The sequence below is a fragment of the Lutra lutra genome, chromosome 7, assembly GCF_902655055.1.
Source record: "Lutra lutra chromosome 7, mLutLut1.2, whole genome shotgun sequence".
Lineage (NCBI taxonomy): Eukaryota > Metazoa > Chordata > Mammalia > Carnivora > Mustelidae > Lutra > Lutra lutra.
Window position 1 is genome coordinate 72,651,391 of NC_062284.1, and position 18,689 is coordinate 72,670,079.

The following is an 18,689-nucleotide window of genomic DNA, read 5'->3' on the forward strand; positions in this document are numbered from 1 at the left end:
TATGAGCAACATTTCCCATTCCTGTCAATGAAGGCTGCGTGATGCCATACTAGTTGGTACACACGTAACCAAGGTTCCATTTCTGGTAGTTTATCTGCTGAACTGGTAATAAAAAGTGCCTAATAAGGTTATTTCACATGTCTCAATCTCAGTGTTTCTCTGAGATTTTGTTTAGAGCTGATTAAATGAAAGGCCAGGAGAGTAATCTGTGCCTATGATGGAAGGAAGAGTGTCAAGAGTTTACTTATCTAGTCAGTTTGTGAAGGGTTGGGTTGGACATTCTGAGTTATGTGGGCTACAGGGAACAGTTTACGGTAAGACAGCACAGGACTTTATGAAGAAAGGATGTGGCTAAAGCTAACATGTACTAGGCCACAGTAATCCAAGTGTATCTGCTACAGTAACTCATTTCAGTTTTCATATTCTATTTTTTGTTTCCATTATAAGAGAGGATTGGGGATGAGGGTGATAGGAAAAGTGAAGTTTCTATGTGAGGGATAATCTTACCAAACATCTCAGAGAAATGTTTTCCACATAGAGATTAATTGAAATGGCACCAGTAGTAAACACAAAATTCAGTTGATTACTTTTTAAAAGATTTTATTTATTTATTTGACAGAGTGGAGAGAGAGCGAGCAAGAGAGAGAGTGAGAGCATGGGGAGCAGCAGAGGGAAAAGGAGAAGCAGGTTCCCCACTGAGCAGAGAGCTCAAGGAGGGGCTCAATTCTAGGACCCTGAGATCATGACCTAAGCCAAACGTAGACACTTAACTGACCGAACCAACCAGGTACCCAAAATCCAGTTGATTTTTAACTTTTGTGATTGGTGTTATTTTCAGATGGGAGAGGGCTTCAATCCATGCAGTAAATAAAATACTATTATTATTACATACACATAGATGATGAAGGGAATGAAATTGTGTAAGATCCTTTTAGAGATACTCAAATACTTCCTTGGAACAGATTTCCAGACCATATTCCATGTTTCCAGATTTTATGAGATTTTATCAGTTCCAAGACAGGAATGAAGACCCCATCATCTGCTATCCTAGAAAAGTTTCCCCACCAGTGTTCATTTAAAGTTGCATCTAGTATGCCCCTACTGCCATGTGTTGTCTCTGGCAGATTTTAGTAAGTGTTCATTGGTGATCATTTGCCTCTATCAGAATGCTATCCTGACTTTGATATATCTTGTTCTCATGGATCAAAGAAATCAGTCATTTTTAGTGATTCTTTACAAAATTGGGGCCAAATTTTCTACATCTAAGATGCAATTGTTAAACTTTTCCATGGACTTGTCTTTATGTTCCATAAGAGGCTCTTGCATAAGAACCTTGATTAGAAAGGTGTGTTTGTAAAATAACCTCCTCATGTTTCCCTGCTTTACAGGGTCATTTGTATTGTGAGACTTTGTCTTTATGGCAAAAAATATTTTGAGTAGCATGAAGACTTCAAAAAAATTCATGTATTTTCTGTCCCTTCTAACAGAATGCATGAGAGGGTTAAAGAAAGTTAAAATGTTAAGAAACTTCATTATCTTTATAGTATTTGGAAGCTGTGTCCTACATTAAAAACATATTGCCTGACACTGACTACATATTTTTTTTTAAATGGCGTGCCTGAGAGATATTCACTAGTTCAGCTACTAGAATTAGCACTGCTTCTGCTAAAGGGGTCTAGAGTACTAATTTCATGACCAGGCTGATATTGTCTTCTTCAATGTTTAACATAAAATTATTTTTTAAAGAATCTATTAATTTGGAATTTGATGCGGGATGTCCAAAAGATCTGTCCAGCACATGAGCACTTCTTGAATGACAGAAGCACAATTATGAGATTCCTTTCATTGAGAAATATATTAAAGTTGAGTGATAGGAGTAGAAATTAATAATATTTCCCATTTACTCGCTAGCTGGGCATTTTTAGATAGTTATAGTCTATCCCTTAGAGAGGAGGCCAGTGTGTATGTTATGTGGTTCCATCGTGTTTCATGCAAACATATACAATGCAAGTTCTGAAGATGGTTCAACCAATTTAGCTGAGGCTACAGTGATGTTAAGGCAAGGATGTTAAGCCTTGGCTACTGTATCAAGAGACAGACAATGATAGGCAATGGATCTTTGCTGTTTGCTATGATGTGGAGGAATATCATTAGGGCACAGCCTTACTTTTAACATACTCACACAGGGAAAGTTCTATTACAATCAATTATTATATGATTAAAAGTTCTGTGGAGGTACATAGGGTCACCTAGAGTATATTCCCTTTAGAACTGAAAATACAAACATGAAAGCTTACTGTGGTTCAGCTAAGGCAAGGGAAAAACGTAAGTTCAAAGGCTTGATAACCTAATGACCAAACACTGGTGTCTATTCTGGCCTTTCTGAACAGAGCTGAGCTGTGGAAACTGAACAGTAAGGAGAAGACCTTGGTGGCAGGCCTATTGTCTGAGGGCTGCAACGTGAACTCTTCAGCAAAGAATGATTGGACTTTTCTACTTTTGGCCCCAACATAGGCATCTGAGCAGATAAGAGTGGTGAGGAGGAACACTGGCATAACAACAGGTACCTTGAAAGAGTTACAATGAATGTCTAAACACTTTGCCTTCTTATCACAATGTGATTCATTTCTACCTTAGGTGAAAGAGCAGCACATGTAATGTGAGGAAACATGATTCTCAATCATATGTTGCTTTCATAATCCATTACATGGAGTATTTTTTTTAAAGATTTTATTTATTTATTTGACAGAGATCACAAGTAGGCAGAAACAGGGTCGGGGGGAGGAAGGAGGCTCCTTGCTGAGCAGAGAGGCTGATGCAGGGCTCAATCCCAGGACCCTGGGATCATGACCTGAGTCAAAGGTGGAGGCTGTAATCCACTGAGCCACCCAGGTGCCCCACATGGAGTATTTTTAAGTAAGTGCCACCCACCCATATTCATCACAGATGCAATGATTGAACACAGCATAGTTAAACCATCAATCCTCATTTCAATTTCAATATAAAATTTTACTAATTCAATTTCAATTGTTTCCAAGTTAAGGGTTGTTGAATGCAAAAGGATGTAGGGTAGTGAGACTCTCACTGGGACATGAGAATTATGACATGACCCACACACTTGCTACACCAGGAAACCCCTGTTTCTTATTCTGGGGCCACAGCAGCACATACCCAGCAATCCTTTCCTCACCCTGTCAGGCTCCCCTCACAATGCCAAGCCCTTATATTGAAGAAGAAGAAGACATTTTCCATCTCGTAGAACTCAAACATGTTGTTCTCCAGGCTTCTGAAGGTGGTCATGTCTTCCATGTGGCTAAGTAAGAAGAAGCCCTATGGAAATGTGTCTCCTCTATGATCTAAAACAGGGAGAGAGGCAGTTTTGTGGATATTGTGGGAAGGAGGTGTGTTTCCACCTGCCTGAAATAGCCCGAGCTATGCTTCCTCTACGTGTCTGGAGATAAATGTTATAGGGCTTTACCAAAGATGTGTCCCTCTCCAGAACTTTATTCTGATAATCCTTAGAAGTGTTTTTATTTTGTTTTGTTTTAAAGAAATAAATGATCATAAAATGGGAGCTAAGGAAGTGCTTGTTTTTGTCTTTGGTGTATTGTAGAAAAAGACCAGTTTTTAAAAATTTGTTTAGTCACAGGGACATTTTCCCATGCAGACTCTAGACATTTCCCCCTGATATTTGATGACCATCTTGGCCAGAGGGACGTTATCAGAAATGAAATCTCACAAACCGGTGTGGGACTGGCTATGACAAAACCATGGTGGAGAATTTTAAAAAAGTTTAAAAAATTATAAACTTGTGGGTCTCAACCCTGCAAAATATGAGCCCTGGAGTTAGTGATGGGATCATAATATGTGTAATTTTAAATCACTGATACATTGGTTTTACTATCAGCTACTGTGTGAATATAAGCTGTTATGTCTTTAACAATTTGAAAAGCTGGGGAGAAGGGAATCCTACATCATACTACAGGCATTTGATGCAAATCCACATCTTCAAGGTTCCCTACCCTATGGAGGAGAATTATTTGATGAGAGTATGGCAACATAATGATACACACAGCAACAGTGAAAAGCATCCTCGAGGCTAGATATCCACTAAGTATATGATTAATACTTGTTGCCTGATTCACATACACTAGTTATGTTATGTTATATTAGAATAATTGAAATGGTGGAGCAAGGTATTCCTACCTTAATAATTTCTATAGGGATTAGATAACTGTGATTATGGTTTTTTTCTGGCTAGGGTTAATATTTTTCACTTTTCAAATGATTTTGAAATGCAGGGATATTGACTATTCCCAAGATAATGTAAGGTTTTTCCTCCTAAAAAGCTTCGATTAAAAATATTGCATCCCTTACAATTGGTATGATTTAGGACTGAGGAAATATTGTATTCTAGTAATAGTGATTCTCAATCAAAACCTGTTCATTCGTTATTTTTGTTTAATTTAGCAAATATACAGTGAGCGTGTAATGAATGACAGTCCTTGTTCCACATGTGGGGTGCATGTCTGAAAAGTGAAGAATAATGACATGACTTCTTATTACCTCCTTTGATTTCAAGTTAAAACTCTTTTATGACATTCTATTGCATTATTGGCTGGCTCTGAACGGATATATGAAAATATAAAAAAAAAAAAACTCTTCTAAAATGCTCAAGAACATGGGTGTCTTCTCAGCTACAGAAATTCCCTGGGATGTGTGTTAAAGAATTTCCATATCAGGTAGGGTAATAAGAACAAAATAGACCTGAGAGGTCAGGATTGCTGTTGTTCAGACTTCCAAGAGCCACCTGAAGACTGACATGTGCCTCATGAAGTCAGGGATGAAACAGATGGCTGACTTGGGGAGGATTCTGGCCAACATGCACGCATTTCAGTCCCTGTCCACCAGGGGGTGGAGCTTCCTACCACAATCACATTTCCCGTGTAAAATGTGGGCGTCCACTGATCATTTCTGTCACTCCAACCTTCTCCATGATAAGAATGAAGAACATTATTTAGGTGACACTCCAAAGATGAAGTGTTCTCCAGTCTACGTGACTGTGGTACTCTTAATGCTTGGTAAGTAAAATGCTTCTTAAAATTGGATTCTTTCTTCCGTTGTGTCAGCAAAATGCTTAACTGTAATTTTTCCAAGAGCTTTATACATAAGGTGACACAGGTCTCTTTTATTTTCCCTCAGGACAAACCCATGGAGACTCAGTGACTCAGATGGAGAGCCAAGTGACCCTCTCAGAAGAGGCTTCCCTGAATATCAACTGTACTTATACAACAACAAGTTATCCCACTCTTTTCTGGTATGTCCAGTATCCGGGAGAAGGAATAGAGCTCCTCCTGAAAGCCTCGAGACACAAGGAGAAGGGAAGCAACAAAGGATTTGAAGCCACCTATGACGGAGATTCCAAATCCTTCCACTTGGAGAAAGGCTCAGTGCAAGCATCGGATTCAGCTGTGTACTACTGTGCCCTGAGTGACACAGTGACAGGAACTGCAGGGGGAGCTGAGCACAAACTCTGAGCAGAACAGGGGCCTGGATGCTGAGTGTCTCTGCCTGATCCACTCTGGTTCCAGCACAATCTGTTGTTTGTCCGTCAGTCTCTGGTTGATACAAAAATCATACAAATGACTAGAACATAAGAACCAGAAGTAACATTCCTCAACCCCAGCTGTTTCTTAGTGACACTGAGACCAGTTTCATGCCAAGAGTTCCTCAGCCAGAGCATAAGTAATTTCAAGGTAAAACCATATAACAATGAAGTGGTCTCTTGCTCATCCTTGTGGTGAACGTCCAGCCCCACAAGTTGTTCAGGGCACCCTGGTGGGTGTTTCTGTGTCTATGACACTTTTAGAGACACACAGTGTGCCTGAGAAGGTGGCCTCTTTCCAGTGTCTTCCTGACAAAGTGTGGCAGGAGAGGTGATGGGAGAGCTTCAGCTCCAAACCAGCTGTTAGTAGAGAAAGAAGGGAAGGGAAGAAAGGAAGAGAAACACATGTACCCGAGCAAGGAAAAGAGAGACCAGGAACCTTGGCCCTGCTTTCTTTTCTAGTGAATCAGGTGGCAGGCTCAGGCTGATATTCAGCATGAAGCCTTGGGAGCAGAAACAGAAGGGAAGATATAGCTCATGTCCTGACCAATTGAACAAATCAGTTGGCTTTCTGACAGTAAGAACTCAAGTGTGATTGTTCTCAGTGCCCAGAAAATATGGTGAGAGAAAATGCTCTTTCACTGATGTTTCCTAACAATATCGATAGTTAGGTGACATGGGGAGGGAAATCTTATTGATTTCTCTAGCTCCTGTTTTGCAACCTTTCACAGAGGGCCACAAATCATGTAATTGGGAGAATGTATGGGAGTCAGTACAGTTGTGTAAAGAATAATAGAAAAGCAATGTCTATGTTGCACTGACAGCGTTTGCCAATATTGTGGCAATCTTTTAAAATTATCATCTCTTTATCTGCAGATTTTATGAATGAGCTATGATCAGAATATTAATATACTTCCTATTGTATTAGTTATATATTCTTAGTATAATGTAATTTTTTGTTAAATTGGTTTAAAACATAAATTTTATTTTCAAACCTTATAAATATAAATGCATGTGAAACTATACTTTAAACAATCCAAAAGGGTATATAATAAGAGTTGTCCTCAGATATTTGGATAAATGTAGTAAACTAGGGGGATGCTAACTGCCTCTTTCAGTAGAACTGTGACTCCAGATCTCATCATTATAAATTTGAGCCCCATGGTAGGGGTTGAGGTTGCTTAAAAATATAATCTTTAATAAAACTCCATTATTAACCCACATTAATAATACACATTTACCTCTTGAATTCTTTAAAACAGAGCAGACACTCTCAGTCTCCTCACGATATAAGATGCTTTTCAACTATATACTCCCGAGCCTCTTTCCATACCCTAGTTTGATTGCTCCCAGTTCGTGAACTGTCTTTTTGGTGTGTGCACATGACACTTTTATTAATTACCACTTTGGTGGAGTTCACTGGATTGACCTGGGTATTCCCAAGTTTTTGACACCAACATTTGGTGGTATTAGTGTTTTAGATTTTGGCCATTATAACAGGTGAGACCTGTAGGGTCTTATTTTTTTTAAAATTTAATCTGTAAAATGTAAAAAACACTTACCATGAGACAGAACCTCTGGATTTTCTAAATGTACGATACATGATTGTTGGAATGGGTACAATGTTGTAGAGCAACTCTCTATTCTTTCATCTTGCTCGTGGATCAGTAACTCCCCATTATCCTGTCCCCAGAGCCCATGGCATACTCTTCTTTGATTCACTCTTTCATTCTTTGAGTTTGACTATCATAGATACTACATTTAAGTGGAATCATGCATTATTTCTCTTACTGTGACTGATTTATTTCGGTTAGCATAATGGCAAGATCCATCCACGAGTTTGCATTTTGCAGGGTTTCATTTTTTTTTGTTCTCTTTAAGGCTGAATAGTACTCCACTTATGTATTGAGCACACTTTCTTTATCTGTACAACTGTTTTTGGACATTCAAGTTGTTTGCCTAATTGGCTATTGGGAACAGTGCTGTCATGAACACAGGAGTGCTTAATATCTTTTCAAGATCCTGATTTCAATTTTTTTAAAAAGATTTTATTCATCCATTTAACACATACACAGAGAAAGCATAAATATAAACAGGGGCAGCAGAGAGGGAGGGAGAAGCAGACTCCCTGTTGAGCAGGGAGCCCGATGTAGGGCTCAATTCCAGGATGCTGAGATCATGACCCTAGCCAAAGGCAGACACTTAACTGATGAGCCACCTTGGTGTCCCTCTTTTTTTTTTTTTTTTTTTGAAAGAGAGAGAGAGTTGGGGGTGGGGAGAGTCAGAGGGAGAGAGAGACTCTTAAGGAGGAACCACGCTCAGCACAGAGCCCACCATGGGGCTCCATCTCAGGACACTGAGATCATGACCTAATTCCACATCAAGAGTGAGATGTTTAATCAACTGAGTCATTTAGGTGTCCCTCAATTCTTTTTGATAAATACTCAGAAGTAGGATTTCTGGATCACATTGTAGTTCTATTTTCAACTTTTCGAAGACCTCTATACTGTTTTCCATGGTTACACCATTTTGCATTCCCACCAACAGTGTGCAGTATTCAATCTCTTCAATCATAAAAGCCATCATAAAGGTTTATGGGAGTTTTCATCTGTTCTTTCACCAAAAAGGGGAAAGGAGAAAATGATCATATTCTTCATAAGATTTTGCACAATGACCGAAAGTACGAGCATTTCTACCTCCTCTGGGATCAGATAGCTTTTCCTTTTCATTCCTCCTAGGGTCCCACTCATTGATTCTATTATAGCTATTTACCTTTTTCTTTCCCCTGTAGACTGTAAACTAGTATATTATCCACTTTTATGTATTATCTTAAAAGGTTCATTCATTCATTCACTCACTCACTCACAGATTTTATTTAAATTCCAGTTACTTAACATACAGTGTTGTATTAGTTTCAGGTGTATGATATAGTGACTCAACACTTCCACAGAACACCTGTTGTTTGCTCATCGGGACAAGGGCACTGCTTCATCTCCTCACCTATTTAACCAATCCCCAGCCTCTCCCTCTGGTAACCATCAGTTTCTTCTGTTTAATGATGAGTCTGTTTCTTGATTTATCTCCCTCTTATTTTTTTCCCTTTTCCTTATTTGGCTTGTTTCTTAAATTCCACATGAGTGAAATTATATGGTATTTGTCTTTCTCTGACTGACTTATTTCCCTTAATATTATGCTCTCCAGATCCATCCATGTTGTTGCAGACGGCAAGATTTCATTCTTTTAAACTGCTGAATAATATTCCATTAATCTTTTATATATTCTTGGCTCTAGTAAATTACCCCATTGCAACTAAAGACTCAATAACTATTTATGGATTTCTTTTGAACTAAGGTAAGGAAAGCAAATAAGCAGCACAAGATGAGACTTACCAAATTATCTTTTATATCCATTTCCATGAAATTCCCTTTTAAAAGTAGAATTTGGTTCACTTTTAATCCTCATTCAATCCAGGCAGTTATTTTATTTTCTGATCATGGGCACTTCCTTCATCAGGAACCTTGGAATGAATGGGGCTGGGGTTTGTGTCTGCAGAGTTGCTTCATCTGAGGTGTCTTTGCTGACAGCTTCATTACTCTAGGGGGCACTCTAGGCTTTACCAGAAATAAAGATTTTTCTGATAGTCCAAGGTTGAACAGTTCAATCGTTTTTTTGTTGTTGTTTTTTTTTGAAGATTTTATTTATTTATTTGACAGAGAGAGATCACAAGCAGGCAGAGAGGCAGGTAGAGAGAGAGGAGGAAGCAGGCTCCCTGCTGAGCAGAGAGCCCAATGCAGGGCTCGATCCCAGGACCCTGAGATCATGACCTGAGCCGAAGGCAGCGGCTTAACCCACTGAGCCACCCAGGCGCCCCAAGGTTGAACAGTTCAAAGAGAGAACAGAAATCATGTGAGCCAGTCCAATTATAGATAGCAAAGGTGGGGAAGAAGGGGGATGAGGTTTGTGTAAAGTTCATCTCAGGTTTTACGTTCTGCCATTTCATATCAACCTCGGACATCTGAGGCCATGTTTCTAGAAATCCATTATACATATCTCTGCTGAGAGTGGAGGGAGCAAGAATGAAGAAAAGAAGACTGGAAACAATAAGGAACACAAAGAGAAGGAAAGGGAGAGGACAACATTGACTTTGAACAGCAACGAGTGGCCCTGTCAGACTCAGCTGTGTGAATGAGCAGGGTCCATGAACTGCACAGGAGAGATGGAGGTGTGAAAGTTAGAGAGAACATTGTTCAGACCTCTTGTTTTTCATCAGCCAAATTCTGATTGCAATTATAATCAATACAGATTGTGACTGTCTGTCTTGGTCTAGAACTGTCGTAATTTCAGAAATTATGGTTACTTCAGCAATATATATAACACATGTTATCAGATGGTTTCCTTTATCATATTTTCATATAGTTGAATTCTCACGTAGTCTAACAAACTAAGCAAATTGGGGAATGGAGACACTATTCACTATAATTCTTCAAGGTTTTGTGGAATCCCCATTAGACCTTGAATCTTTTAGAAATACTGTTACACTGAAAAGAAATAAAAAATTTAAAAAAATAAAATAAAAGAGGGAAAAAAAGAAATATCATTCACCTTTCCTCACACACTAACTCACAAATCCCTTACATAAAGTGTTTTAAGAAAAAAAAAAAAACAACCATTTTTCCTCCTATATTAGAAGTATTGCCCCTACCTCCCTGCACTGTTGGCCAGCACAGTTTTGGAGACGTGACTGTGCACTGTCCTGGGCCATTGTGGGTGGAGACTGGAGTTCTGTGAATGACAGGGCTGAGGTGTGATTGGTGCTCGGTGGTTCTGTTGAAAGGGATTGACTGTAAGACACAGTTTCTCTGAATCCAAGACTCTACACTCTGCACAGTAGGCAGAAGTACCTCATCACATAGACAAGGAATCATGAGGAGACATTGGGGAGCTCTCCTGGGGCTCCTGTGCATCCAGGTTTGCTGTGAGTGGGGGCGTTCCTCATGGGTACTCGGGTGGAGTCCACATCCCACAGCCCACAGTGGTGGGGGGAACTCCAAGTGGGTCCTACAACCTCAGCGGTGTGTCTTAGGATATTTTGCAAGTTTGGAAACTGCATCAGTGACCTCCTGGTGACATCACTTGTGTTTGTGTTTCTCTTTCCACACAGGGGTGAGAGGGATGACAGTGGAGCAGAGCCCTTCAGCCCTGAGCCTCCAAGAAGGAGCCAGCTCTACTCTGAAGTGCAATTTTTCTAGCACTCCAGGCAGTGTGCAGTGGTTCCAACAGCACCCCGGGGGCAGCGGTCTCACCAGGCTGTTTTACATAGCTTCAGGGATGCAGCACAGTGGGAGGTTAAAGTGCACAGTGAACACTAGGGAACGGTCCAGCACCCTCCACATCGGGGCCTCCCGACTGGAAGACTCAGCCACCTACCTGTGCGGAGGCACAGTGCTCTCTGGTGATCTGCAGCCTGCACCAAAACTGCAGCTGCGCCTGCAGCCCCCGCCCTTCCCTGGAGCGGGCACTTGCTCCAACTGCCGCCTTTGCACATTTCCAGACTTTCAGATTTATGTGACAGCATGTTTTTCCTTCTAAAATTAGACCCATCGGGGTTGTGATTTCACATTCCTTGCCCGTTTCTTCCCCCAGAAAGCCCTTTGCTGGTAAAAAGCTCTACCATGGCAGCATTGGAGCAAGTGACAGAGATGCCCATATCCAGTACCCTGGGAACACAGATGTCCTTGCAGTCAGCATATAAATTATTTGTAAGCAGTCAAATGGAAATGTCTTGAAGAATTAGAAGATCTTGAACAAACAGAGGGATCTGACTGAATTTTTTAGTTACCGTAGATTTTTTTATTTTCAAAGAATAGTAAGGAGAATGTAACTTTTTTTAAGTTTGTGTTTAGCTTTTTCACTATGGGAAATACAAATATAATAAAATAATTTTTTTGAGGACCAGGCACTCTGCTTGTCTCATTACATATATTTTCTATTTCGGCAAGGTAATACACTGTAAATAGGTATGTTCATTTTACTCATGAATAAAGAGAGGATTTTAGAGCATAAGTGACTTGGTGGAATCCAATGTTAGTGAATCTGGAGATTATCCTGTGAGAGCTTATCCTGTGAGTACCTCATCTAGAAGACTGTAGAATCACAAAATCTAATGATTTTCTTGATCAGTTTGTATGATGTGTTGACATATATCACTGACAGAAGTATCCATTTCAGTCATTTCTAAATAGCACCTTGTGGAGAAGAGCTCATGGAAGTTTTCATTATGTTCCATGAAAATCCATTGTTTCTTCCTTCCATTTTGAATGAATCCTTTTTCATGATTATGTAAAATCATTCCCAATTTGGAAACGGGAGTCAAAAGCTTCCAGGACAACCCTAAATGATCCCCTTCTCTGTTGTAGCCAGAGACAAAAACTGTTGACCCCAAACCCAAAGTTGAAACTTGCATGTGGAAGATTCTAGCACATACTGAGTTCCAGCCTGCACTGGTTTTTATGTTGAGAAAAGGGCACTGATAGGAAGGCCTGTGCCCCTGAAAATTCAGATCGAGATAGATGGGCAGACTCCCTGAAGCCGGGAGAAAAGTCAGCTTCCTGAGCATGGGACCTGTGCAGTTACACAGTCCCCCATTCTCCCAAAGAACCCTGCCCTTGGTTTGATGCTGTGCCCTCACTGTCTTGAAATTAATACTAGTTTTAGCTTTGTACCTGTCTTTTATAAGTGAGTCCCATAAGTGGGGGAACAAGTGCCTGAGCAGGGAGATATGTGGACAGCAAGACTCAGGCAGGAACACATGCAGACTCAGTTTCTGGGTCACAGCAGGCTGTGTGAGAGCTGAGCAGTTGGCAGGGCCACCTGTGCTGTCTGTGCCTGCTTTGGACTAGCTGGGGCTTTGAGATGCAACCAAGGGTGTAGTAAATACCTACAGGAAATTACTACAAATGCAAAGTGTTTACATGGACATTTTGATTAAGTGGTTTGGTAGTTTCTTACACAACTAACATACTCTTATCCTATGACCTAGCAATGGCCTTCCTGAGTCCTTTTACCAAAAGTGTTGAAAAATTATGTCCACACACAAACCTTACACAGGTGTTTTTGGGCAATTTTGTTCACATTTGCCAAAACTATGAAGTGAACAGCATGTCCTTTAATAAGCAAATGAATAAATAAATGGTGTTACATCCAAACAATGGAATATGATTTGCTGCTAAAAAGAAACGAGCCATAAAGGAGTGAAGAGATAGGGGAACCTTAAAAGCATTTTATTAAGTGAATACCACCCATCAGAAAAGGCTATGTAGGATATGATTCTGATCCTCTGACTTTTTGGAAAAGGCAATACTATGGAGGGAGTAAAAGATTGTGGTTGCCAAGGGTTGAGGAGAGCAGCAGGGATCAATAGAACACAGAGAATACTTAGTGTAGTGAGCCTTGTCTATATGATACTATAATGTGGATACATGGCTTATACACTTGTTCACACCCACAGAATGTCGAACAGCAGGAGTGAACCCTAGAAAAACTGTGGGCTTTGGGTGACATGATGTGACAGTGTAGGCTCATCCGTTGTGAAAGAGTCATGGAGAAGGTGATAGTTGGAAGCCCATACCTGTGTGGGGGTATGAGGTGGACTGAAAGCCTCAGTACATTGGCCTCATTTTTCTTTGAACCTGGTTGAGATAGTTGAAAAGAAAATAAGTCTTTAAAACATTAATATCAGGGGCGCCTGTGTGGCCCAGTGGGTTAAAGCCTCTGCCTTTGTCTCAGGTCATGATCTCAGGGTCCTGGGATGGTGTCCCACATCGGTCTCTTTGCTCAGCAGGGAGCCTGCTTCCTCCTTTCTGTCTTTCTGCCTCTCTGCCTGCTTGTGATCTCTGTCTGTCAAATAAATAAGTAAAAAATCTTAAAAAAAAATTAAAATCAGAGACATGAAACTAGGATGTATGAAGAGTTAAAAGCATTTTATGTTATTTTTTTAATTAAATTTTTTTTTAGGTTTTTTTACTTGTTTATTTGACAGAAAGCAAGAGAGCACACACAAGAAGGCAGAGCAGTAGGCACAGGGAGAGGGAGAAGCAGGCTCCTCACTGAGCAGGGAGCCTGAGGTGGAGCTCAATCCCAGGACCCTGAGATCACGACCTGAGCCAAAGGCAGAAGCTTAACCAACTGCACCACCCAGGTGCCCCAAGTTAAAGAATTTTAGAAATATCTCCCCTAGAAACATTACCTAATGAAAGCTTTTCCTTGGTTTTTGAATAAAGTCCCCAAATTTCCATTTTGAAATGATCTCAAAAATTGGCTGGAAATTTTGAAACTCCAAACTAAAGTTTTAGGAAAAAGCCAGAATCCAGAAAGCAATTGGGATATTTTTTAAAAAAGTGCTTCTTGCTTTCCATGTTAGTAAGCTCATCCGCCTCCTCTAATTTGTCTCAATTCTGGAGATTCTTTCTTTTCTTAATACAATAGATAAGTTATATGTAATAAATATATATAAGAAATATGTCTCCAAAAGAATATCCTGCCTACTCATGGCTCAGCCATGGAGTCCCCTGGTCCCACTGCCTGTGAGGAGTTTTCAGTCAGTGAATAAAGTCCCATTTTAGTTCATGTTAATATTGATATAGTTCTCCTTGATACATTACTGATCTCATAGAAGTAATGAAAGACCAGATAGGATCTCATTCTAAGAACCATGTCTCTGCTTCTGACGAGTCCTCAGTGTTGGCTAGGATCAACCTCAAACCCACTAGATCATATGTGCTTGTGAAAATGGTCTTGGGGTTCCATGATGCAGGCAATTTCACCCACTCTGACACCAGTCCACAGTGCGTACAACCAGTCCTCAATACATATTTGCATTGTTATATAGTATGAAAGAAATTTAGAGTCGGAAGAGTCCTTAGAAATCCTTTAGTTCAACTTAATTTTACACATCAGAGACTGTATCCAAGATGACAGTATGGAACAATTAGGTAGTGAATAAGCTGGGCAAGAAAGGAAGTGGGTTTCCTCACTTCCGGTTTAGCATTTTTTCCCCTGCCTCCTCGCTGTAGGGCCATTGTGCTGGGTAAAGAAAAAGTGTCTAATGCAAGCCCAGTCATATAACTGCAGCTTGGCTCTGAGAAAATTGTGGTCCATTTGGTTAGAATCCCTGAATGGAGAGTTCCAATTTGTGTAAATGTCTGAGACCTTGGGCAGGAAGGGAGACTCAGGCTGAGCCACTGTGTTTCTACCAGCAAACTCATACATCACTCACTGTTTCTGTAGGAGGAAGCCAGAGGTGACGGTGTCATGTGAACACTGACATGTATTTCTAAGGACTTTCCCCAAAATAACAAATACATTTAATATCCCAGGTGCACATCCCTTTAAAGGCAGAATGAGTATAATGAGCATAACTCACACACTGTCTGCAAAATGATCACTGGGTATTTAGGGTTCCTGCAACTTGCAGTTCATGAAGATGGTAGATGAAGTTTTCCTAGGCCATAAGGAAAACAATATTCTATGAAAACATGATGGAGCTGGGAATTTTACACAAGGGATGGTCTTATCTGTGCAACAGTTAATCCATGGAAGAGAGTCATTCATATGAATGGTCACATTAAGTTCTGAAGGTCACACCTAAAAATTGCAAAAATTGACCTTCCCACCAGCAGAGGGAATTTTGCCCAGAGAATAATTTGAGAATTCTTATTTTATGGGGAGTGGAGGACGGAATGGAAGATTCTCAGAATCAAGAAGTTTTCCACACATAAAAACACATTTCATATATATGCATATATTTATATTTTGAGTTGATATTCTTCACTATAGCTGTCTTTAAATCTTTCATGGTGGGAGAGGAGGATGCACATGACTTTTATTCTTTGTCCTTTTGTGGATCTAAGAGTAGGCTTCACAGAAATTAGGAAAGTCTTGGTCTTGGAAGTGAGGTAGTCTTGTTTTCCCAGGGACTATTTCTCTAGATCAGTTCTTTAGGACCAGTTTCTTTTTGGTACCATTCCCTGAGCACACACAATGTTTATGCTTCTCTGGATTTTTTCTCACAGAGGTCATCAGAAGATCCCAGAAATTCATGTGGATGAGAAAGGGGTTTTGGAAGAGAGAGATGATTCTGGAAACTCACAGGATTGGAGAACTTCATCAATGAGTCTTGGGGAAAGAACACTGTCATGGTATTTAGGAGAAATATGATGGAGTATGAAATGTGAAGCAGTGTTGACCAGGAAGTGGGAAGCATGACAGGATGGATAGTGGGTTCTTTTTTTTTTTTTAATTTTTTTTTTCAGCATAACAGTATTCATTATTTTTGCACCACAACCAGTGCTCCATGCAATCCGTGCCCTCTACAATACCCACCACCTGGATCCCCCAACCTCCCACCCTCCGCCCCTTCAAAACCCTCAGATTGTTTTTCAGAGTCCATAGTCTCTCATGGTTCTCCTCCCCTTCCAATTTCCCTCAACTCGCTTCTCCTCTCCATCTCCCCTTGTCCTCCATGCTATTTGTTATGCTCCACAAATAACTGAAACCATATGATAATTGACTTTCTCTGTTTGACTTATTTCACTCAGCATAATCTCTATGGATAGTGGGTTCTTTAGAGAAAACTCTTCTGAGGCTATGAGGCAGCATTGCTTTGGGGGACATGCCATCTATTTTGATTTGGGAAAATGAAAGCACTTCAAAAATAAACTCACATAGTTATATTTTCTGAGTTTGCAGCTTGATGATTTCTTAGAATTTCTACTCTGTCTTTCAATATTTTGCATTATATAAGACACATAACATTCAAATAGATTTCTCAAAGCAAGTCAGATTTCTCTATGCAGATTTGTCCCTCAGAGACACAGGCTAAGAGAAAAGCATTTCCCCAGCGAGTTCCCTAGAGATGTGACCACAAGGTGGCAGTGCACCTGCGCTGATGAAGAACACGTGGAGGGTTCATTTTAGTGCATCTGATGGACTAGACTACGGCAGCAACAGAGTCTTTTTCTAATTGGCTGGTAGACAATGTGGGAAAGACATCTGTTAGAGGAAAGAAGGGATGGTCTGATAAGAGAGGGAGCTGAGCTGGCTGGAGGCTGCAATTCTGAACCTGAGCTTAACTGGGAGGAACCATGAAGACGTCCATGGGAGCTTTAATCACGTTCTCGTGGCTGCAGCTCAACTGTGAGTTCAGAGTATATTAGTGGATATTCTTCAGAAGTCAAGACTGGCTTTACTCAGGTCTGTTGGTATAGAAAAAGAGCATTTTGAAGCACAATAACCTGGAATCTCTACTTCTTCCTCTGACCTTTTCTTTCTGCACAGGGTTCATCCAAGGAGAGAATGTGGAGCAGCATCCTTCTACCCTGAGTGTCCAGGAGGGAGGCAGCTCTGTTATCAACTGCAGTTATTTAGATGGTGGCTCAGACTACTTCCCCTGGTATAAGCAAGAACTTGGAAAAGGTCCCCAGCTCCTTATATACATTCGTTCAACTGTGGCCACAAAAGAAGACCAAAGACTCACTATCTCATTGAATGAGACGGCCAAACGTTTCTCCCTGCACATCAGAGACACCCAGCCTGAAGACTCAGCTGTGTACTTCTGCGCAGCAAGCACACATTGCTTCCCAGTCACCTGCTGCCTGCACTCAAACCTGGGACTGGGGAAGCCCCTGTCCTTTGACACAGACCTTAAGGATAGCATTTGTGCTGTTGTTTATCCACAAGTGGAAGCTAACATATTAGACATTAAAAGCATATAAGAGGAAGAGTAAGCCAATGATGACCTGGATAGAGTTAGAACATTTTGTTAGATGACTGTTGCCTAATGGATTCTTGAAGGCAGTTAGTAATGTTTTATTTTGAAATCTGGGCTTTAAAGATGACTTTACATTTGCTATTAAGGCTCCTTTTCTATAAATAACTCCTTAGTACCAGTGAAAAGACCTTACTATGGATAGACTCAAACACTGTGTTTCAAAGGTAGCATTTATGACATTTCTGATTCTGAAACATAATTGGACATTTAGAAATATGGAAAGTACAAATATGAAAATGAAAATTCTATGATCACATAATATTGCTATTATTGTTTTTAGTCTCTAAAATTCCTTATTATAATTATGATCGTGATTTTTTCACTTTATATATTTTGATTTGAGCATGCCCCTTTCATCAATTTTTTCCTCAAAGATCTGCTTTATTTTATTTTATTTTTTAATTTAGTCATTTAACATGTGTTTTAAAATAGCTCTGTGAGATATTTTACTTAATTACATTTTCATATTAATTTTGTTCCTCTGTATTTCAGCCAAAATTTGAGAGGCATTGCTATGTGCTTTGATTGCTTTCTTGTTCAGAAATTTTGTCATGGGTTTTCCTTTAGAGCCCAGGGATGGTATGTACTACTTGTGTGTTTGAGGGAAATTAAGCAGGGATTGGTTTGACAATGTGAGCTTCAGCTAAAACTCAGAAATCTATTCTCACTTACAAAATTCCGTATCTGTTCACAAAAACACTTTCATAGAATTTAGGAGACAGAATTTTGTATTTTCTTCATTGCTATATTTTCAGTAGGTACAACAAACATTTTCACATAATTCATTAGCAGTAGATGTTAATGAAAGAAGGATAGAAGAATTCCGCTACTCATAATTTAATTTAAGGTTTATGATTGGATTGAATTTGTAAATTTATTTGTGACAAACAAAAGTCCTTGAAGTGTCTGATTATTTGATTGTTTTTATTTTTGTATTGTATTTTATTTTATTGTAATTATTTGATTATTTGATTGTTTTACAACATACTGTTTCTTTCCATTTATATATGTCTCTTTTTTAATAGTGCTCAGTGGTTCAAAGATAATTCAATTTTTACTGGACTTGTAAATTTTTGTTATTGTTATAATGAAAACTTTTCTTTCTGAGATATATGGGAAAATATTTATATGTATGTGTCAGCCACCTTACTATTTTTTAAAAGATTTTATTTATTTACTTGACAGAGACATAGAGAGATCACAAGTAGGCAGACAGGCAGGCAGAGAGAGAAAGGGGAAGCAGGCTCCCTGCTGAGC

The 18,689-nt window shown here is 39.7% G+C and overlaps 2 gene segments (V, D, J or C); both read left to right on the forward strand.

Moving 5' to 3' along the window:
* The first annotated feature begins 4,998 nt into the window (after positions 1–4,998).
* LOC125104468 (T cell receptor alpha variable 9-2-like) lies at positions 4,999–5,537 on the forward strand. The segment is given in 2 exon segments: positions 4,999–5,081; positions 5,203–5,537. Coding segments are annotated over 2 exon segments (381 nt in total).
* Positions 5,538–16,683: 11,146 nt separating this feature from the next.
* On the forward strand, positions 16,684–17,376 carry LOC125104469 (T cell receptor alpha variable 13-1-like). The segment is given in 2 exon segments: positions 16,684–16,798; positions 16,940–17,376. Coding segments are annotated over 2 exon segments (489 nt in total).
* Positions 17,377–18,689: the final 1,313 nt, after the last annotated feature.